We start from the raw sequence: 24,462 nt of genomic DNA, 5'->3' as shown, positions 1-24,462 counted from the left end.
TCAGGAAATAAATGAGGCAAAGAGGGAAACTTTTTAAGTAGGGGGGATACTGATCATCAGACAGGGGAGGTGATTTCTGGATATGGTCAGGAGAGAAAGCTGAGGGATCTGGGGAGATGGGGCACAGGGGAGCATCTACTCCAGTAAGGACTGGCTAGGTCAAGCCCCAGGCGAGAAGCTGGAAAGGGTCAAGCAGAAAAGGTAAAGGATTTGCTGTGCCCACCACAGCCCAGCACTCTTCTCAGGAGAGGGATCGCAGAGGCCTAGTTATTTGACTCAGGTACTGAGTTCAAGTTGCCCCTTGTCTGCCTTTCATGTTTGTCTTCCTTCTTCCCTGCATGCACTGTCCTGAGTGACCTTGCCTGTTCTCCATCTCTCAGGGGCTTTTCATCCACTCAGTCTGTTACGGACTTTTTGCTTTGTTTTTATAAGTAGCTATTCAAGAATTAAAAATATGTTGGGTAAAATATATGCTAAACATCTATATAATTAAGATTTAATACTGTCTGTGTGGTTTAGGAGATGCATGCAGCAGTGTGGTGATCTCATCAGTTCCCCCACCTGCTGTAAGAGACAGGGAGCCGTTTGTTCCTCCTGCAGGGAATGCAGACAAGTTGAATTTTGTAATATACAGGGATATTATACAATATATGTTATCTATCAATCTAACATCTGTTTATCAATCATCTGTTATCGACTTCTCTCTCTCTATATGTGTATATATATATGTACATATATATACTGATTAGTGTACACACATAAACACACACACATATATATTTATTTATCTATATATACTGATTAGCAAACTAATCCTCTTTGTGTAAATATAATCTATAATGGGAATTGTTTTATTTTTAAGAATAAGTATTGATTCAATTGTAAATTTGATGTCCAGGTGAACTAATTAAAAATCACAAATTATAGATTTACTTATAAAATGTAAGTATATGTGTATATATATACAGGAAAATGGTCTACTCTACATTGAGATTTACTGCAAATAAAACCTTTTATGTGGTCGTTATCTCCATATACTTTTATTATAAAACTTCTATTATGTGATTAGTAATCTTGGTTAACATAGTGTTGTCCTTTACCTAATCTTTGTGGCCTGAAATAGAATACAACAAGAAGACAGAGGACTGACACATTTGGAACAAATTGGGATGATACAATTTGAGATCTTACTGTGACATAACCTAAATTTAATGGAGGTTATTTGTATTCTCAACTGTTTTTGACTTTGACAACTTTAAAATTGCATTCACTGCTTGGCAGAAAAATAGTGTAACATAAAATCAAACATCAGTCCAGTGTATGAAGTAGAGATTATGGTTGTTCTCTTCGCCATTTTATTTTAGTATAAATGAAATTCGCTGTTCAGCATGGCCTTCTGAACTGTGTTTTCCACTCAAGTTACTTTGTAAAGATTAAATTAAACTCATTGTAGGGTCCATTCTTTCAGAGGTTGTAACAATTCCTATCTCTTTGAACTATGCAGTGATTTTTCTTTTCTTAGTGCGAGAAAAAGTTCAGAAAGACAGTTTTCCATCTCATTGCACCTTTTCTGAGCAGTTCTCATGCCGCAGCCATAAGGTTTTATTAAATATAAATTGAAGTGAACCTGTGTCAGTAACAAATAATGAAAACACACCTTCAGATGTCTGCTCTGCCTTTTTCAGGGGCCCAGGAACTACACTTGTAGGATGCTTACAGAACCCGAAAAACTTTGGCCGAATCTGAGGATCTGGTGTCACATTATACTATTTAGAATGTTATAAAAGTTTAGTGACTGATTACTTCACACCACTGGCTTATGAGGACAAAAATGGCCTCCTCTCTGATGTCCATTGCTTAATCTCTGAAACCGAATGTCAAGTTTTACCTGGCAACGGGATTTTGCAGAAGGTTTTAAAGGCTGATAGTTTGTTCCTATTAAAACAGAGAGGGCTACCTGGATTATTCAGGTGGTCCCATTTAACCTCGTGCTCCTTAAGATGAGAGGGGCAGTAGTGTTAGCTGCTGCTGAGGCCAGAAGGGAGCAGAAAAACAAAAAACAAAAAAACAAAAAACAAAAAAACATCAAGAGAAGAATCACCCTGACAGCCGGTAAGGAGGGAAATTGGGCTCTATTCAAGAACTCAAAGCTGATAAAAAATATCAGAGTGAGTTTTGGAGTAACCATTTTCCTGGAACCCTCCTGAAAGAAGAAAGTCCCTGAAGCTTCTGTTTTGGTCTTCTGAGAAACAGGCAGAGACACAAGCTGAGACTTGCAAACTTCTCACCCTAATAATCATGGGTTGACTTACCTGTTTTAGTCATGGGAAATATGATAATTTGTTAACTAGCATGCAAAACTGAAATAAGAATAAGAATTCCTTGAAGAGGACTGAAACCTGACCATGCCAAATAAGTCAAATGTCTTAGTTATTTCTTCTATGCTTTGATAAAAGAAAAGCAAATTTAAGGGAGAAAGGACTTATTTGCTTATAGTTTAAGGGTACAGTCTCCCCAGCAAAGAAGTCTTTCTGGCAGGACCTTGAGGAAGCTGGACAGGACATATCCCAAGTGAGGAAGGAGTGTGACAGATGCTAATTCTTAGCCCTCTAATCAGCCTGGTAGTCAGTGTGCGTCTTCCCACTTTAATTAACCCAGTGGATAAACTAGACCTATGATGTTGGCAGTCAATATTAACCATCACAGACAGGAAATATTACAATGCAAACAGTTTCAGGTATAATCTGTGGCATTCTAGGAAAACCAGAAGACCCAGTATGTACAGTATACACTCTGGTGGGACCATCAGACAACAAGTAAACAGGAATGTATGCAGAATCTATTATAAGACTTGTGAGCTTTGGAAAAAACACTCTTTATGGTTTGGTGTCCTTCCTCTTATTGGTTAGGGTGTTTTTCACCTAAGTGGGAAATTAATGACTTCTTTGATTGCCTTGAGATTTTTACAGTTTTAGGGGTTAGAAGGAAAATTTTAAAGAAAAGAAACAGTGAAACAACCATCTTTCAAAGGTCATCATTCAGGGCACTGAATAGATGCCCCATCTGCTGTCCAGACACCTAATGTTTCCACATTAATGTGTACTTGGAGTACTTAGATGAGAAACACATTAGGGAAACATGGTATTTAAATGTCCTCCCAAAAGTAGGGTGCAGTGACATTCACCTTTAATACCAGAACTTGTAAAACAGAGGCAGGTAGATCTTTGTGAGTTCAAGGCTAGCTTGATATTTCGAGTGAGTTCCAGGACAACCAAGGCAGCAAGGCTACATAAAAGACCCTGTCTCAAAAAGCTAAACAAAAACAACAAAACAAACAAAAAAAAACTCCCTCAAAATTATAATTTTTAATTACATGAAATGTAGTATGATAGAAATCACGTAATAGAAAATTAATTTTAGTCATAAGTAGTTGTTACAGAATCTATACTTTTAGAACTTAAAAATTAATAAAGCTGAGGTGCATTGTTTTATCACTCATTGGTGTGGTGAAGGTATTAATATGGATTCATTAGAAGAAAGTAGCTATTGATGACTTTTTGTAATTAATATACACTAAGTAGTTGTGAAAGGATACTGAGATTTGCCTTAATATATTTGTATTGGACTTAAAATAATTTATATACTTAATGAAGAACAAGATCAATATTGTTATTGGAATTGTATTTTTCTTAATCATGTCTTTATTAATATGAATTGATACTTACTTTAGTTTTAAATAGCATATCTTTTGCTTAATCTTCTAATCCAACTAAGTAACTTGGAACCACTTTCCATTTCAATTATTCAGTTAATTTATGTGGTAATCATAATTTCCTTCACTTATTTATAGAATAAAAACCTACACTATCAAGTTTAGGATCCAATTCTACCATAAGTTTGAAATTGGTGACTGTCCATTGTAGACATATTTTTCAAGACCTAGTTTAATAAGAGTACTTAATGCTTTAACCTCCCTTCTAGTTCACAACCCACCAGAAGTAGTGGAAAGGAAAGATTATTAGGACAAAGGAGGATGTGGACCTGCTTAGAAATAGTTCTTTGGAGTTATTTCAGTTTCATTGTCAGGATAGCAGCAGTTCAGTTCACAAGTTTCAGCTCAATACATTGGGAAACACTATTCACAAATCACAAATGGCAGTTTGATCCAGAAGAAACCGCAAGGCTCTTCCAATTGGCCTCAGACTCCAGAAGTAGCAAGCATCTATTGGAACACCATCAGAAATTCATTGGTACATTTCGCTCTACAAAGTCACGACAACTGCTGATCAGCAAAGAAGGCAAGGCAAAACCAATGCCACAGAATTGTCAGGGAAGACCAGCATTAGCAAAACCCAGAGAAGACCAGCAAAGAATAGCAAAGCAAACCAATGCCACACAGCATCATCTTCCGAAATTTGGTTAATATTTATACCCTTTCCAAACATCGTATGTTCTCTGAAGACTCTGCTCTAGCAAAATGTCACATGCCCAGGCAGCTTCTAGTAAAACACATGTGTCTGTTCTCAGCGAAACATGCCCCCATATGTCTGCTTCAGCCAAAATATCCTCTCATAAGGCAGTTTCCAGAAAAACATCACATGACACAACTGAGTTTCCAAAGAAATCAGAAATGTCCACCTCAGTCCCTATATATCATTTTACAAATCAGCAGTTTAATGTTAACATTAGAAAATAAGAAATATTTGAAATTCAGGGGAGAAAGAAATAGACCTTCAAAAATAATCATTATTTAAAAAATGATCACATTGATAAATTTAAGGTAGGCTCATCAAGGTAAAGAGATACATTAAAAATTAAAGGATGAATACATTAAAGTCCAACTATATAGTTATATACAACTAATAAATACAGAGCTCTAAAATGTAAGTTTGGTTAACATATGGACATTTATTAATATAATTGATCAATAACATTTGTTAAAAATTAAACCTGACAAACTTCAGTGGCCATTATTGTTAAAAATTATTCTCACCATTCTACCCAGGCAGGCAGCTCACATCTTTTTCCTGGGTCTAGCTCATAAGTGTCACTCTCCACATCTACATACACTTCCCAAACAATCATTAACTCTGAGTCAACATTCAGTGTCCCGGCCTATTCTGATGACCACTAGCTCACTGTAACTACCTCTAGAATTCAGCCAGGACCCTACTCTATCTTCCACTACTCCCAAGTCCTTCCCACTCACCACCCAACCTCTCTACTAAGCTAGATCTCTCACATTCTTCTCCACCTGATCTTCCTAATGAAGGATTCTTCCCAACCCCAAACCTAGCCTAGGTCTCAAATCCAGTGTCTTGGTTTAGTCTAACCCTCAACCAGGATCTGCTTATCTGCCAGCAGCCCACAAGTTATTTCCATATCACATCCAACCTCTCCAGTCAGATAGATCAGCCTGTCCTTCTCCAAGGTCTAATCCATGAATTTGCCTCATCCCCCCCTCATATATTCAGCTCAACATATTATATTTAGACAGTGTCTCACATCTAGTTCTCAAGCATAGTCTAAACACTTTTACCTGAGCTGAGCTGAACCAATCTCGAGGCTTCTATTAAGACACATCCTTTCTATCTTCCAACCCAAAGGCTCCTCCCACATCACATCCAGCCTGCCTGTTCAGGCAGATCTATTCCCACACCCCAGGTTTGTATGAGGAAACAAATCCCATTTCAGTTATTTAAGTCTGCCTGTCCACTTGACTTCTTTCCTTCCAAGCTATTTTCAACCTCTAGGCCTAACCTGCCTGCAAATCCCGTCTCTGTCTCAAACTGTTCTGTCCATATCAGACGTTAAAGTAACAAAAGTAGTCCACATTTCCATATCTAATCACAAAAGTTCAAAAATGTGAAATGCAAGACAGTATCTCCTCACCAAAACTACAGTGCTATAGAACTGTTTGCCAATGAGAATTATTTAGATGAATTCCAGGACACAGAATTTAAAAGGACTGTAATAAATTTGACCAAAGAATTTATGGAATTTAAAGAAGAAACAAAGAAATAGCTTAATGATGTTAACGAAAAATGATGTAAGGAGAATAAATGCTTGAGTGATGCCCAAGCAAAAAGAAATGTAAGAAAGTCCCAGGGATGTGAGAGTCCCCCAATCCCCACCTCAACGGGGATGACATTAGCCGAAATACTCAATAGCGGGGAGATAGAACCTGAAGAGACCAATTCTAGTACATAGACATGGCCCCCAGTGGAGAGATGAGGACACCCACCCATCTCAAATTTTTTTAACCCAGATTTACTGCCTATTAAATAAAAGAAAAGCTATCCCTGTCCTGGAGACCTAGAAAACCCAGGCCTAGTGAAGCAGATATTTTGGGGACAAACCTACACCCCTACTTTATGTAACTAACACAATCCCCTACACTTTGTAATATTTATGTTTGCACCACAGATATGTATAGCCCTTACTCTCATCAAGGAAATATCTCCTTGAACAGATGGAGACCATTACAGAAAACCACAATGAATGAGAATGCATAGTCATGGAGCACAGCCCCAGTGGACAGATCTACAAAACAACTTCCACATCTAACGTTCAGGGATCATTGCAGAAAAGGGGGTGGGATGAGTGAAAGGGCCAGAGGATGATCATGTTTGCTCAAAATAGAAAGAAAAATGAAATTTAAATCAATCTCATAAACAGAAAAAATATTCTAAGTAGTTCTGCACAGCAAAGAAACCGGTTAATTTACAAAAGAGATGGCCAATAGGCTGGGAGCAAAATCTTTGCTAGCTGTAATCTATTGCTATGTAGAATATGCAGTGAACTCGTGAAGCTAAATGACGAAAGAACAGAATCAATATATGCATTCCTGAGTGAACACAGTTTTCAAAAGATGAAACCTAATTGCCAGTAACATAAAATGTTCACTCTCACTAGCAATGAGAGAAATAACAATTAAAAATACATAATGTTTTAATCTCAGCCAGTCAGAATGGCAGTCATTCAGAAAACAACCACATATGTTGCTGAGTATTTGGACAAAAGGGAACCCTTATCTGCTGCTCCTGGGAAGTCAGTATGGAGATTACTTAAAAACCAAAAATAGATCTATGGTACAACACAATGGAATCACTCTCCGTTTGTATTTAAAGGACTTCAAGTTGGCAAGTCACAGAGAAACTTATACTTCTTTATGTGCTGAGCTATGAAGTCAACATAAGTGTCCATCAACAGAGGATGTATGAGGGAAATGTGGCATACACACATAGTGGATCCTTGTCAGCCATAGACAGTAGTAGCATTTCTTGAAGGAAAATGGAACAGTACTAGAGGTAAGTATAATAAGAATATTAAGCTAGTTTCAGAAAGACATACATGCATGCGTTCTCATTATTATGAGAGATCAGTCCCTAGGATTTAGACACATAAATCGTATTTGTACATACAACATGAAAGAATTGAGATTTTTCTAGTTTAGCAAAGATGGGTATTAGAAAGGATGGGACCAAAAGCAGAGGCAGGGATGGGAGAAGATGTCAGACATTTGATATCTCTACACCTACAGCTCTCTCTGTACATCTGTCTAGCTGTGAAAAATTTAAAGGTAAGGTAAAAGCATGAAAAATCGAAAACAAAAATTTCAGCAAAGTAGGGTTAGAAATCATCTTTCTCAATATAATGGTAGGAAACCATGGAAATCACACACCTGTTACCACAGTCGGTGCGGGAAGGTATAACCCTACTTCCCCCAAATGGAAATATCACAAAATGACCCCCTCTCCTATTCTTAACAAATGATTTTATGGAAAATTCCAGTTTAGGAATTTGAGAGAAGCTGTAGTTTATAAAGGATAACTAAATCCTCTGTTTGGACAGCACATGATCTTGTTTGTTCTCTAAGAGAGGGTAAATGATCTAAAACCCCTACAGAAATATTGAATCAATGGAAAAGGTCACAGAATAGAATATATAATATATAATTATATCTAATTAACTATCAATGCAAAAGTTGAAGATTGAAGTGAAAGTATGATTTATAATTGCATTATGATGTATGGATATTTAGAGAATTTTTAAAAAGATTTATTCATTTATTCTATATAAGTACACTGCAGCTGTCTTCAGACACACCAGAAGAGGGTGTCAGATCCCATTACAGATGGTTGTGAGCCACCATGTGGTTGCTGGGATTTGAACTCTGGACCTCTGGAAGAGCAGTCAATGCTCTTAACCGCTGAGCCATCTCTCCAGCCCCACACTTAGAGAATTTTAAGTGTTCTACAATTTAAGAAATGTAAGAACTTTAAGTTGTTGAGGCAGCTTGGGAGTTAAAGCCCTTGCTCAACAGAACAAAGACTTTATTTGGCTACATATTTTTCCAATCATAAAGACCATAGTTACATATTTTGAAGGAAAGTAAAATTATTGGAAGTAATTATAGTAAGCAAATTAAGATAGTTTCAGGAGGTACATGTTGGTGGGTTAGTGGCCTGTTTATAATTCTACAGCTTAGATTGCAGATAGAGGTGATCCTTAGGGCAAGTTTGTCAGTCAGACTAACTCTGGGTTCAGTTAAGAGAGCCCACCTTATAAGGTGGAGAATTGTTGCATTACATATTTATAAAAGGTCACCATCCCATACTATGCCGGGCACCTGTGGCCCACATAGCACTGGCCTGATGTTCTCATCCCTGCAGACTCTCTGACCCTTTGCTCTAAAATCTTTCCACCCAACCCTCTAAGTTCCCATGGAGGGTTGCTACCATGCCAGTCCTATGAATCAAACTCTGTGGCTGGTTGGGGTGCACCCTACCTTTCTCTGGAACTCAGTTGAGTCGCTGCACGAAGGAAAACACCACACAGAAGATCCGGTGTGGATCCCAGACACTGAAAGCAGCTGTAAGATTGAAATTGCCTTGGAGACCCAAAGATGTGAAAGATGCCAGAGCTGAGGGGTCCCTGTCGAGGAGAGCTGCTAACAGAGCGTGGACCCAGCCCGGGAGGAAGAAGTTTGCTGCAGTCAACAAAGGTGAGAAAGGGGTTGGAGACTTGAAGACCACTTTGACATCAGACAAGGAGGTGTTTGGAGTTTGCCCAGCTGGTTTCCTGTCAGTTAAATGATTGGATGAATCTCAGAAGATTCTTCGAACTTTGGACTTTTAACATTGTTGAGACTACTATAGACTACGGGGACTTTGGAAGTTGGACTAAATAGACTTTTTTATTGTGAAATGGCTAGGTATGGTCCCCATAGGCTCATGTGTTTGAACAAACCTATGGGAGCCAGGGAGTGGAATCTGATGGTTTGTATATACTTGGCCCAAGGAGTGGCACTCTTTAGAGGTGTGGCCTTTTTGGTGTAGGTGTGTCACTGTGGGCACAGGCTTTAAGACCCTACTACTAGATGCCTGGAAGTGAGTATTCTGATAGCAGCCTTCAGATGAAGACGTAGAACTCTCAGCTTCCCCTGAACCATGCCTGCCTAGATGCTGCCATGCTCCTGCTTTGATGAAAATGGACTGAACCTCTGAACCTGTAAGCCAGCCCCAATGAAATCTTGTCCTTTATGAAAAAAGAAAAAGAAAACACCACACAAACTTTAGTTTAGAATCAACAAGTAACTCAATCACTGGGTGCAACTGCTAACATCCTAATGAGTAAACCATCCAAAAATAAATCCCCCAGTGACGGATCCACTAGGATCGCCATCTAACCGGCGGCCTCTAGTTCATTACGTCTTCTACCCCAACCTCTTCTCCATCCAACATCCTCAAGTCCCTTTTCTCCTCCTTTCTTCCCCACCTCTGACCTGGAAGTCCCACCTACTCCTCGCCCACTGATTGGTCCTCTGACATTTTTATTTATTAGGAGAAGGTCCTTGCCACAGAGAATGATGGAGGAAGGGTCTGATATCAACCTCAGACCTCCACAGACTCACCCCAGTACACACAGACCCACGTGCACAGACCCAGGAGGCGAGATAAAGTATGACAAATAGCAATGCAAAAGGTGAAGGTCGATGTGAAAATGATTTATGGTTGCATGATGATGTATAACACTGAGAGAATTTTAAGTATTGTTTAATTTTATTCTGGAAATTTTGAAAAGTAGAAGCCCAGAAAGCATCCCTTCTGTATAAATAGAGATGGAAATAGACACACCATGTCTATGTATCAGAAAAGGTAATACTGTTAAAATGAAAGTTATCTGACAAAATCACAACAACTGAGTACCTGCAAGGTCTTCTTCAAACCGACAGTTGTGTACGCGTGGAGAGGAAGGTGTTTGGATAGAAAGTAACGATGCTTTTGGTAGATACAATCTTTTCTTTGACTATGACATGACATGTAAATTTAATAAGATGTGTGAAATGGTATGTTTAATTATATTCAAATTATTAACATTGATTTCTAAACTTAAAATTAGAAAGCTAAATTATTACCTGCCCCTGAATCTTGAACTACATTTACAGAAGCACTTCTCAGAGAAAAATCATTCATTCAGCTGCATACATGAAAATCCATGGAAATTGTAGTGTAGTATAAGTTACAGTATGACCTGACATAGGTTCTTAAGAAACCGCTTTCATTGCTGACTTAACAGTCATTCTTTTCACGGTGGTTAAGAGTAATCTGTGGTGATGCCCTTTAAGGTGAAATCCTCTCAACAGAATGGACTGTTCACTGGTGTACAGTGTTCTAAGGAATCACAAATTTTAAGAATGACCCCGGACACTATTGCTGTTCTCAAAGTACTGTCCTCTCAGGGTGCTATGTGTTTCCTCATGCATAGTTTGAATATATGCCAGATTAATCTATTTTATATTAATTAAATGATATCTGCACAGAACAATTTACCCCAGTTGTACTTTTCTTCAAAGATGTGTCTAGTGTGGTTGTAGTATGTCTGTGCCTGATTTTTTTTAATAATTTAGGAAAAATGAATGCAATTGTAAGAACTCTGGCATCTCTGTATTTTTCCCTTATGCAAACATTTTCTTTTATCTATGATAAGAAAACTAAGAAGTTTCTCTGATTTCTTTAAAGTATATTTTTGTAGCTGAATTTTCTTTTGAAGAAATTACAGGAAACTTAGACTAGAATAAATTTAGTCAGAAGTTACAGATGCAATTCACAGAAGGCTTTTTATGTGCTCCGTGTCTTTTTCTTCAGTAATGATATTTATGATTTTAAAAATGACATTATTTTCATCATAATGCCTTAGTTTTTATAGTATAGAAAAGAGTTTATTCAGGGCATGGGGAGGGGAACTGAGAGGGTGGTAGAGGCAGAGAAAGGCAGAGAGAGAGACAGAGAGAAGTAGAGGCCAGCCATGAGCATGTGGAGAGAGTGGGGGAAGGGAATGGAGAGAGAAGGGACAAGGGGACAGAGCGCAGAGCGGGAGCAAGAGGGGACGGGCAAGAGCATCCTAATGCTTTATGCTTTAGTAGTTTTTGAAACTGATTTCAAGAAATTACATAATAAAAATAATTATCCTAGGGTTGGGGATTTCCATTCCTATCCTTCCTATCTCTCCCCTCCTATTTATTAAGACTATGAGCTGTCTCATTTTTTCCTGTGCTTCATAGTTAAGTTCAGCTATTAATTTATAGAAAAATGTTTAACACTTACCTTTAGAAAAGAGCCTTTTAGTAAACATGGGTAGAACACTGGTAGTTTGTATTCCATTAATTATATCATTTCGAGTATGTATAAGAATAGTTTACATATGGTAGCACAATTTTGCTATGGCTACATGCATGGCTGGAAGGAAAACTGTAATTGGGATTGAAGTGGAATCAACTAGAATACAGATTTCATTCATGAACACTTTATAGTGGTTCAAATGTAACTGGTGGGCTGTTAAATCAGAAGCTGCATGTGATACACATCTGGGTCAGAGTTGATGGAAAGCCTTGTCATGATGACAAATTGGACAAATTGTTTTGATCAGTTTTAGTCATCTTTGATCAACGTGAAAGAAAAAGAGAGACAACTGGTGAATTTTATATAAACGACATGGATGCTTTTGACATCTCTAAATTGAACTGCATAGAACTGTAGCTTGCTTCAGGTAGACAGGATACAATCTCTCCTTATTTTCAGAGCCATAAAAATACAAGGGTACGGGTAAGGAACATGCAAACTGTCATACACACTGTGCGAGTGAGTCTCATGGCCTTTAGCCTTTTTAAAGGAAATTTTATATACATAAATATGTTCACATAATGCATAACTCATTGCATGCCATTATTTATATTTACATGTTTATGTGATATATATTTTTACTTTCATTATAAACAGGTATATTATATTAGATATGTACTATATAATAATATATAACCATTCATATTTTATATTCTAAGGAATACTGGTCAATAAATATGTCCACTGAACAATAAGCAAGAACCCACTAAAACATCATCCATTAGTTCATTCTAAGTTTTTCTCTAATCAATGCCAATTAGAGAGGTCCACAATTATTTTAACTAGAAAGAAGTTTAGAAGTAAAATTTAATCTATATGCAGTAATGTTATAAGATTTCACAGCACGAATCATTAGATTACAAGGAAAAAACGCAAAGGTCAAGCTTCTGTCACTTTTACCTGTTTCCATGTGTACAATTTTATTTTCCTCCACCCTTCTTTCTTTTGTTCCTCCCCTTTCTCCTTCCCTTATTCTGTTCCTTACCACATTATATACTTGTTTAAATCTGGGTAAAATTATTCAGGTGCAAACTTTATTACCAATCCGTTTTGTTCTGGTTCTAATGTTTTAATTTTTAAAATGTTCACTCTAGAAACATTAGAACAGAAACAAGAAAAACCATTACTTAAATCTCTAGTCGTGAAATTTATTCTCACACATATTTGGCAGAGGCAACTTAACAGCAAATCAAGAACATTTAGATCAGGAAAAGAAGTAAATAGTCCATTAGTAAAAATGGAATTCCTGGTGCATAGAAAGTTATCCAAATTATAGACCTATTTTACTGTTTGATCTAATTTTAAGCAATTAGAATTTAATTTCACAAACAAGAAAGTAGGCTAAAGAACATATATGCTCATGCTTTGCTGATAGCTTTTAAAAGCAGTAATTTACTAGGTAATAATTTAATATCTTAGGGTGACTATCAGGGACAGTACATGGGAAATAATTGAGAACAGTTAATTTAAAATGTGCTAAACAACTACATAGGCATTTTTCTTAAATTGGATATTTATTTCTGAATAGGCATTTTAAAATTAGACATATTGAGAGTTTTCTATTCACGTGTTTTGTCATATTCATCTCCTACACCCACTCACCCCTGATTGATCTCTACTTTTCCTATTCATCCACCTTTGAGGACTTTATGTTAAATCCTTCAAGCCCAATTTTTTTCTGCCCAAGTATTTTTGGCTCTGCGTTCCTCTACAGAACAGCCGGTGGTCACCTTACCAGAGGTTACACTCTTACAGAAAATGCTTTGCCTCTCTTCCCAGACTCTAACTGCTGTCAGTAACTCCTTGCCGAGGTGTGGCAGTGTGTGCCCAACTGCCCTGCCTGCTGTGATGTGGCATAGACGGGCTTGTGCAGTTTTGTTCATGCTGTATATTTAAAATGAATATGTCCAGTTCCCCCGCCATTTATAAAAGGTAATGTTTCCTTGTAGACGTCCTCGGGCTCAGGCTCTTACACTCATTCTTTCTGCTCATCCACAACGATCCCTGTAAGCCTCGGGAGGGCGTGCATGTTATATGTTTCCTTTAGGATTGAAGCTGCTGCTGTCGCTTGTTCTTTCCACCTTGGCCAGGTGTGGCTCACCGTGTTAATAACCATCCACTGCAAATAGAAAATTGCCTGATGAGGACTGAGAGATTTGTTGATGTGTGGTTATCATGTTAAGTCATTAGGATTCAGTTTTGATTCTGTTTCTTTAGTAGGATAATAGTGGTAGGTCTTCCTCACATGCTCTGAGTCAGATAATGGTGTCATGTATAGGACTTCCCTTGCGTGGTTGGACTTAAATCCAACCAGACAGTAATGGGTTCCTCCTATGATGCTTATGCTGCTTTTGCACCAGTGTGCACATCTTCCCAGGCCAGACGTTGTCTCTCACATGTCTCAGAGCTGGGAATGACTGGTGATTATTTATCTCAGGTAGCTTGAATGGAATTTTCCAGCACTGTGGAAGGTAGCCATTAGGGATGAAGTTTTCAGGTCCATACCACCATGATTTCTCCATGTTCTAAGACTTGAGCATATGGTGTCGTCAGAGTCTTATGGTCACATCCTGGAAGGTAACCAAGAGCAATGACAGTATCCTGCTATGTTTGGGAGTCTATGGGATCTCACTGGTCAGCATTTTCAAAAGAAATGACCCATCTTTTGCCCTGTGTGTTTTATTAGCCTTAGTCATTAGCAGAGGCATTGTTCTCCTTTTACAGGGAAACTTCATTTTAGCTCATCACATAGACACACACACACACACACACACACACACACACTCTCATACACACACCTCACACACATGCAGACACTCATACACACCACACACACACACACACTCTCTCATACACACAACACACACACACACTCATACACACACCTCACAATCACACATACACACACACTCATACCACACCACACACACACTCATACACACACACACTCACACAATGCACACACCAGGGAAGTTTCTATAGTAGTGGGTTTCATTATGTTTTTGAAAGGCCTTTACTGTTATCTCTCTATGCTCCCTCCTTGGATCTTTCGTTCCCCACCTTACTGTAACCCCTCCCGATCCATAATTCACATTTAACACTATACCAGTGCATCCCATTGCTCTTTACTTGAAAAAATGTTCTTCATGGTCCTTCTAGATATTTCAAATCAAGGAAACATATTTGAAGATTCAAAGTTGACATCCATAAATGAGAAAATACATGCAAGACTTGTCTGTCTGGGTCAGGGTTACCTTATTCAGAATGGTTGGTTACAGCGCTCTCCATTTTCCCCAAAGCCCATTTTATTAATAGTTGAATAATATCCCGTTGTGTAAATATAATGCAGTTTTACTAATAATTCATAAATTAGTAGATATCCAGTCTGTTTCTATTTCTTGACTACAGTGAATAAAATAGCAATAAGCATGGATGAACAGGTATTTCTAGAGTAAAATACAGAGTCCTTTCATGTATATCCAAGAGGAATATAGCTGGACTGAATGGAATATACATATTTAGCCTTGTAAGGAGTCTCTACACTGACTTTCTTAGTGTCTATACTGGTTTGCACTCCGCCAGCACTGAAGAAGTCTTCTCCTTTCTTACGTTCACGCCAACATTTGTTGTCATTTACTTTTTTTTGACCTTAGCAACTTTAACTGGGTAAGATAAAACCTCAAAGAAGTTTCAATTTTCATTTTCCTGAGGTCCAAGGGCATTGAACTAGATCTTTTCTTTGGGATAAACAAATAGATTTTAATGTGATAATGCACGAAGAACGTTATTGATAAGGTTTCAGATACCAACTGTAACAAACTGTTAACAGTAGTATGACTCAAACTCAGTTTTTTCTCTTTTATTCTTCCTTGATGGTTCAATAACCACATTTTTTATACTACATTTTTTATTCTGTAAAATCCCATGAATCTTAATAATGCAAAGAAGACCCATTTACCTTTACCCAACTTACCTAAGACAATATCTTACAAAATTATAATATGCTATCACACACACAATGCTGACATTTATTCAGTTAAGACACGCCATCATAAAGATCACCAGTCTTAGAGCACATTGTCCTCTGAGAGGCCTCACCTAGCAGCTCACTCAGACAGATACAGGCACCCACAGCCAAACAGTGGATGGAGCTTGGGGATTCTTGTGGAAGAATAGGAGGAAGGATTGTTGGCCCCAGAGGGGATAGGACCTCCACAGGAAGACCAACAGAGTCAACTAACCTGGACCCTTGGGGCTCCCAGAGTCCGAACCACCAACCAAAGAACATACATGGGCTGGAGCTAGGCCTCCCCGCACATATGTAGCAGATGTGCAGCTTGGCCATCACGTGGGTTCTGAACAACTGTAACCGGGGCTTGCCTGTATGTGGGATATGTTCTATTGGCTGGGCTGCCTTGTCTGGCCTCAGTGGGAGAGGAAGCATCTAGCCTTGTAGAGACTTGGTATGCCAGGGTTAGGGGTGGGATACCCAGGAGTCCACTACTGGCTCAGAGAAGAAGGGGAGGGAGATGGGGGAAGGCTTTTGTGAGGCGGCAGTGAGCAGGATATAAAATGAATAAGTAAAAATCAAATTAAATGAAAAAAGTAAGATCACCTGTCTTGTCCTGTGGTGACGTTCGCATGAAAACCAGCTCCGGAGTCCTAGAAATCAATAACGGGTTCTGCATCCCCATCAGGAATATTATATAATAGGAAAACTTACAGGTAAAATTTAAAACAAGGGGTGGCCTCAATGTGATCCATACTGAGAAAAAAACAAAGCAAAACGAAACAGAATGAAGAAACTTTACCTCAAAGAAAAAGTAGTTTCTCAGTCACTTTTTTTTCTTTTGAGATTTCCATAACCAGTATTTTAATTGGGTGATTTGTTTTCTTGAGATTAAGTTTTTAATATTTACATCTTCTATCTATCTATCTATCTATCTATCTATCTATCTATCTATCTATCTATCTATCTATCCATCCACCCATCCATCCATCCTGAATTATAATTTTCTGTCAGATGTATAGTTGATAAAGATTTCTTCCCCACAGTGTCAGCTGCCTCTTTTCTTGAGTGATATAATCCTTTGCTATATAGAAACTTTAGTCTTATGATGTGCCATTTATTAGTTGTTGACCCAAATGACTGTGTTATCTGTGCCTTCTTCGGAAATCTATTCCTATGCTACTGAGTTCTAGTGCATTTCCTGTATCAGATTTAGGGTATTAGATCTTAGGTTAAAATTCTTGCTTTGTTTGGAATTGATTGAGTTTAGTGTAGGGGCATGAATAGAATATTGAGTTTTATTGTTCTACATGTAGCTATCCATTTTGATAAAGAAGTCAGTATTTCAGTTGGAGAAAAGAGAACACCTTCAATAAACTGGCAGGTATAAGATCCCCTTTCTAGAGAGGGGTTGTCCTCAGGTTGTTGGGATTGGTGTACTTGGATTGAGTCTGGTTTCTTCCCAAAAAAGGACAAGGTTCACATAGCAGGAAAGGGTGGGACAGATTTTGGTGGTTTTAAACTTTCTACATAGGGATGAGGGCATCCTCATGAGGATGTGAGGAGCCTTGGCAGTGGTTAGAGGCCTGAGTTGGGCCTGCGTATTTGAAGTTGGTGTCTGGGAATGAGCACGGGTAGCCAGATAGGTCAGGCGTTCTTTAGGGAGGTTGCGGGATGGGTGGAGATAATCGTGTGGGTCTAGCTAAGGTCCTTTGGTAGTGGGGATGGATGTGTGTAGTGAGAAGTGAGCATCCAGATCATTTCTAGTTTTCTTAAACCAAGTATTTGGGACTAAAGCATTTATTCTAAAATAATAAAAGGTAGTTGACCAATTTATTATTGTGATTGTCTAACCACAGTAATGATTATATATCCTGTGTGTTTGACTGCAAAGCACTAGCCTTTACATGCAGAAGAAGGGAAGAAGCATTCTTAATTTTTGGCTCTGCAATTCTTTCTCTCATCCCTGGGGATAACCACATCTGGTCAGAGAACATGGGCTGGTTTAGGCATACACACCGTTTTCTTACAGAATGGAATCTGTATAAGGGACCTATGGTAGGATGTAACTTCCCCTCGATTTTGTCTGTTTGGGAGCATAATCACATTATCCTTTGTGTAAATTTTCTTTACAGTGGGGTCTGAATGAGATCTTTAGGTTACATCTAATACAGAGGATTATAACGTCGACTTTCTGGATAGAAGTTGACAGTGAGAAAAGTTCTACAAACCCACAGAGGCTGTTGCTAGTGCAGTTTAAATATGAGCTGAGGGTTCATCAATTTCCTTTAAGTAAGAACAACTGTTATCACATTTTGAAGAGTTGTTCGTGGATCACCAGTGTGAAGTGCTTCAGATCTGTTCTTGCCTTTACTTACCAAGCTCCAGGAACACGACAGCAAAGCACTGTTGTCGTCCAGTCTTACATGTGGTTAGCAGTTGGCTTTCTTTCAGTGTTTAAGGAAGGCAGCATAGACAGAGAGTAATTTTCTCACCATTCCTAACATTAGAAGGAACAAAACCCCTGAAGGACACTTGGCTCTCTGTGCAGTAGAGTTCGGCTGTAGGACCCTTGGTCCTCACCGCAGTGCCGTTATGTTGTAGGACTGCCAGCTCTCAGTGCAGTGCAGTATCACTATAGGACCCTTGACTCCCAGTGCAGACCAGTTCCACTATAGGACCCTTGGCTCCCAGTGCAGTGCAGTTCCACTATAGGACCCTTGGATCCCAGTGCAGGGCAGTTCCACTATAGGACCCTTGGATCCCAGTGCAGGGCAGTTCCACTATAGGACCCTTGGCTCCCAGTGCAGTGCAGTTCCACTATAGGACCCTTGGCTCCCAGTGCAGTGCAGTTCCACTGCCCTTGGTTCCCAGTGCAATGCAGTTCCACTGTAGGACCCTTGGCTCCCAGTGCAGGGCAGTTCCACTATAGGACCCTTGGCTTTCAGTGCAGTGCAGTTCCACTGTAGGACCCTTGGCTCCCAGTGCAGTGCAGTTCCACTATAGGACCCTTGGCTCCCAGTGCAGTGCAGTTCCACTATAGGACCCTCGGCTCCCAGTGCAGGGCAGTTCCACTGTAGGACCCTCGGCTCCCAGTGCAGTGCAGTTCCACTATAGGACCGTTGGCTCCCAGTGCAGGGCAGTTCCACTATAGGACCCTCGGCTCCCAGTGCAGTGCAGTTCCACTGTAGGACCCTTGGTTCCCAGTGCAGTGCAGTTCCACTGTAGGACCCTTGGCTCCCAGTGCAGGGCAGTTCCACTATAGGACCCTTGGCTCCCAGTGCAGTGCAGTTCCACTATAGGACCCTTGGCTCCCAGTGCAGTGCAGTTCCACTATAGGACCCTTGGCTCCCAGTGCAGTGCAGTTCCACTATAGGACCCTTGGCTCCCAGTGCAGGGCAGTTCCACTATAGGACCCTTGGCTCCCAGTGCAGTGCAGTTCCACTGTAGGACCCTTGGCTCCCAGTGCAGTGCAGTTCCACTGTAGGACCCTTGGTTCCCAGTGCAGTGCAGTTCCACTGTAGGACCCTTGGCTCCCAGTGCAGTGCAGTTCCACTATAGGACCCTTGGCTCCCAGTGCAGTGCAGTTCCACTATAGGACCCTCGACTCCCAGTGCAGTGCATTTCCACTATAGGACCCTTGGCTCCCAGTGCAGGGCAGTTCCACTGTATGACCCTTGGCTCCCAGTGCAGTGCAGTTCCACTGTAGGACCCTTGGCTCCCAGTGCAGGGCAGTACAGCCTCAGCATTACTTTTGTAGATCCCATTGCCCTGAAAAAACTGTCAACAATAATAATAAAGAGGATTTATCTCTTGGAGGTTTTCCAGGGCTTTCATGGGCTTGATTGATCTATTTAATTATATTAATGTGGTGGATAATAATGCCCTTAATATTTTCAAAATTATTCATTTTCTCTACAGGCCACAGTTCCTATGGGAACCACATGCATCACTCCATAATTATTATATACCACCTCCTACAAACATTTGACAGATCTTGGCAAACAGAACGATGTTTTTCTCATTTCCCTAGCTCATTGATGTCTCTTTAGAGAATAGCCACTTTACAGTTGCTGGGGTTCAAGAAGATTTAACAGTGCAAACTTCAGATAGTGAGAATGGAGAGCAAAGCTACGGTGATGGAGCAAGGGGCCCAGAGAGCCAATGGACTGGCCAAGAGCGTAAACTTTGGAATGGCCTCCCAGAACTGAGTCACTTTGCCACGGGTGGGTCACGTGTCCCCTGTCAGGTTATAGCACGATCCCTTGTAACTGAGCTTTCTCATCTGCAAAGTGGAACAATTCTAATATTATTACCAATGTTATAGGGTTAAATGAAAATAAGATTCATCTTAAATTTTACATACAAATTGTACTTATATATTTATTAATCTACATACATGCACAAATTTATAAAATGAAAACCTTCATTTTTTTATTGAAATATGTAATGAAAACAACATTCCAAACATCAAAATTTATCAATGATATTTTGTATCATTTAAAATGACAATGCTTATTTCTTTACTATGTATTTACACTCATTAACAATTTAAAGAGCCCTTCCTTTATTAAGACTGTGGCAATATTTTGAAGATAGATTTTAATTATTTTTAATTATAGGTAATGAAAGTGTTGTGAGCTATTTTACTCTGTGGCTAGTTTTCTAGGTGACTTTGTAGAGCCACTGTATGTTATCACCTTCAACTTACTAGAGTATGGGTTCCGTAGGGGCAGATATGTGTCTCTAGTTTGTTTCTGTAAAGACCACAAATGCCTTTTGGTTTTGTCTTCTTCTCTTTACTTTATTACTTCTCAGTGACTCTTCTGTTGGAGAGCCATTCCCCAAGGGTGCTGCTTTTATTTATGTTTGAGGTGATCTATTGTAGTATGGTAGAGAGAAAAGACTGAATATCCTTCAGTCTTTTCTTAGTGAGGATAAAAATTTATTCAGAGAATTGTGCATCCTTAGTTTTACTATAGCTAGGTGTGGCTGGGGAAGCTCACCCCTCAGACTCTCTGCTTTGCTCTGTTGCCTGCACTTCTCTGTACGGCTGAGGCCTCGTGGACTTTCCCTCAGCCAGCTTGCCTGTTCTCGTTCAGCCTACGTTTGAGCGGCCATGTTGGCAAGTCTTACTGGTGTAGGGTTGAGATCTCATGGTTTCCCCTTACCTGTGTTAGCATGTCTGTCGATGCGTTTCTCTTCATCTCGTTTTATGTGGCTGTGTTGGTGAGACTTTTTTGGTGTAGCTTCTGAGACCGTCTCACAGAAAACTTACTGATCCTCTCTCTGGTTCTTAGACTCTCTGCGGTCCCCAACACCTTCTGCAGTGATGCCCGAGCTTGTGTAAACGAGCTGTGTTGTAGATGTATCTTTTTGGGACTGGGCTTCCCAAGATGTGGAGGCAAGTTCTTATTTCTGACCCCAAACGTTTCAGACACAGACTTATAACTGATTTGAAATCCTCCTCCTTCAAGACAAACATATTATTTTGATTCTTTTATAAAATACAGAAAATCTAAATAATTATCCAATGGAATATGGACTTGTCATATTAAATTTTCAGCATCACACTCCCAGTGTAAAACATATGCTTTAATTAGTTTTGCATAGTGTGACATACGAACAGCAGTTAAAGCCTGATTTGGTTTTACTATGTGTTCAGTGATAAAATGATGGTTTAAATAATTTTGCTTTTCTTTGTTGCTTTTGGATCTGTGTGATTGGAAGGGCATTTGCATTAAAGGTTGTGCTTACCACAGAATGCTTTTATCTCTCAAGTCCCAAGTTCCTGTCATCATGCGAACATTTTTATTCATAAAGAAGGCTTTTAAATACTGCTGTGCATCGTGCAATGACAATACAGCTATTTCAATGTCATTGTTAGAAATAGCATCAGCTGCAATTTTCTTGTCAAATCAAATAAGTACGTGATTGAAAACACCCTCCTTTCAATCATGGAAATCAGTCTTGTACTTTCCAAAACAGAATGTAGGAAAGTTTCAGAGAGGAAATTAAAAGTGAGTTTGAGATAAAGACGCTGCACAGAGAAGGCGCAAAACTGTGTGTTGACCCATGTAAGTTTTGATGACAATAGCTTTACTATGCACTGTATGGGGCGCTAGGCCCAAGGGCAGCCCCATCCGAGTCCCCCTGCTGTGCTGCATGACCTCTCGGGAACAAACTGCTGTCACTTTTCCAGTAGTAGTTGAAAATCATAGCGTTGGGGCAGGCTGCTCAAACAACAACTAGTCTGCAAAATCTCACTTGTATCTCTAACGTCTTCTTCATAAGTTTATGGCCCTGGTTGTCTTTGGAAGATAACTGGAAATGGATTTATTTTCGACAGTTTTCTTTTCTTGGCTGAAGACTAGTCATGCATGATCACGGGCAATTGATGTTAGGGGAGCAAAGTTAGTATTCTGCCTTTACTTTATATATACTTTTTAATTTAAAAATATTTTATTAATTCACACATTGTGGTTTTATGACACTCTTCCTCCCTCAAATCTTCCAATATCTCCCTCCAATTCCATACTACCCCAGATTTGTATCCTTATTTAAAAAAAATAAAAAGCAATTGAGCTTTTATCCCCTGCTGCTTACATACCTTTGTTTGTGGGGCCATTCATGGAAGCAGTCAGTCCTCCAGGTGCCACACATTATAGACAAGTAACTCTTCCTCTACACGTATCTGTCAATTACACATAGACCTTCTGCTAGGCGTGGGATCATTCCTGCACACTTTTGAGATAAATTCCCAAGTAGCAGCACTTCAAGACTCATGCCCTCTCAATTACGTGTCATCATGCCCTCTCAATTACGTGTCATCATGGGTGCCTATGATCCCAGCTCTCAGGGCCGAGTCAGGATAGCTGAAAGTTTGATGCCAGCCTTGCTTGAAGAGGGTGTTCCTGACCAGCCTTGGCTACAGTATGAGACTCTATTTTACCACTCCCTTACCAAAAAACCCCTATAACCTCGATAAAATTAAGTGGCTATAAAGTGTATCTATGTTACTTAGAACTACTTAATTTATAAAGTTAATGTGCCAACCAAACTTTTTTTAAATTTTAAGTATTATATCTATATACATTTTTTAAACCAAAAAAGCATTTTAACCTTATCTACCTAAAAACATTTTTGCTAATTGCACACTTTGGACTGTCAGACTGTTCACTGTTTAAATATTTGATAGTTTCTAATGGTTGTTTTGTACAATGTGATAAACTGTATAAATTTCAGCTTTTAGCCTTGTAACAACAAATGCCAATTACATAATTACATTTTGGTTGAAGGATAGAAATCAAATGTGGAATTTTACCGACAGTTATTTAAGGGATGCTTGTCTAGTCTCATGACTTGCTATCCATATATTAGTAATGCGTCTCAACACATGTATGGTTGTTATCAAGTCATTGTTTCTCAGCTCCAAATTCTTGATTTTGAAATGGACCAATACCTCTGTCTGTCTGTCTGCCTGTGGCTTTTTCAACAAGAGTCAAATCCTACTCACCCACTCTGGAAATACCCTGTTTTTTTCTTGTCTTTGCTCTGGTTATTTATTATTGTTTTCCAAGATGGACACTTTCAAGCTTTTTGCATTTTCCTGACTCTGTTTCTTCTACAAGCGCAAGACCCAACAGTGCTCCAACCTTCCATTCTTTTGGCATGCCTGCATTCTCAATGACTCACAGGGTTGGGTGGGTAGGGGGAACTGTATCATCTGTGCCCTCTGCTGCATCCTCATTGCCCATCAGCTCTCTCATCCAGGTCTTCTCCAGTGTGCTATCCCTGCCTGTAGTGGTCTTTGGTCCACGTAAGTATCTTGTCATTCTTTCTCTGTAGAAAGAAGGTTCCCCTTACTTGACAGCCAAGTGCTGGTCACCTCTGGATGGAAAGCCAGCAAGACTGTTTGTTACCCACTGAACTGATTTCATAATAGTCTAACCTCTAATTCCTCAATGATATTACTGATCTGACAGTTTTCCTATTTGGTCCAGGCTGGTGTTGAACTCACTATTTCTTTTCTTGAACCTCTTCAGTGAGGAGATTATAACTGTGAACCAAGACATCCAAATCCAAATCCTACATTTAAGTGACAGAATTCACATTCAGGTTTATTATACAGTTATTCCTTTAGACAAAAATATAACTTTTATGGAGAAATGATTTAAAATTGCATTTTCTATATGGTCTGATAACTCCAGAGAAATATAAACCACAAATTTATTTCCTTTAATTTGTAGTTAAGTATATAAATATTGTAAAATCGAAACTCTAAAAGAAGCTAGTTTATTATTGTTAAAAATGCTGTCACATTTAGTTGCTAGAGAGATCCATTTTAGCATATTAAAGTAATTTTTCCTATTCAGCGAAATGTCTTTATTATAACAAATGGCAAAACCCTAAAACATCAGTTAGGAAGACAAAGCATTGTCCCGAATATTCCCAGGTTCAGCCGCTGTCCTCTTTTGTCCTTCGCTGTGGGTGTAGAAGGAACCCCCGTGAAAAGCGAGCTCTCTGTCCATCAGTTTAGTAGGAGAAATAGCAAACAGAAGTAGAAGTGACATAAACACGACAAAGTATGTCTCAGGTTGTCAGCAACTGAGCTCTAATTACTCTTTCCATCATAAAATCACCAAACATAAATTTCAGACCATTTATTTTCATGAATTTCAGAACTATTTCAATTACCCATGCTTAATATTTTGAAATTTTAGATGATCATGTTCACTTTTCCATTCATTGTTTTAATTATATTAAGTT

General features: G+C 39.1%; 1 protein-coding gene across 1 annotated transcript in view; it reads left to right on the top strand.

The window, feature by feature from the left end:
* Positions 1-21,043, top strand: part of Stpg2 (sperm tail PG-rich repeat containing 2) — a 228,554-nt gene extending 207,511 nt beyond the window's left edge. The window contains exons 13-15 of the mRNA XM_032896555.1: positions 8,809-9,007; positions 19,746-19,919; positions 20,994-21,043. Coding sequence (XP_032752446.1) covers positions 8,809-9,007; positions 19,746-19,919; positions 20,994-21,043 — 423 coding nt within the window. The remainder of the gene's footprint in view (positions 1-8,808; positions 9,008-19,745; positions 19,920-20,993) is intronic.
* Positions 21,044-24,462: the final 3,419 nt, after the last annotated feature.

Source organism: Rattus rattus, chromosome 3, assembly GCF_011064425.1.
Source record: "Rattus rattus isolate New Zealand chromosome 3, Rrattus_CSIRO_v1, whole genome shotgun sequence".
NCBI lineage: Eukaryota > Metazoa > Chordata > Mammalia > Rodentia > Muridae > Rattus > Rattus rattus.
The sequence above is the reverse complement of the archived record's forward strand: the minus strand, read 5'-3'. Positions and strand labels throughout refer to the sequence as shown.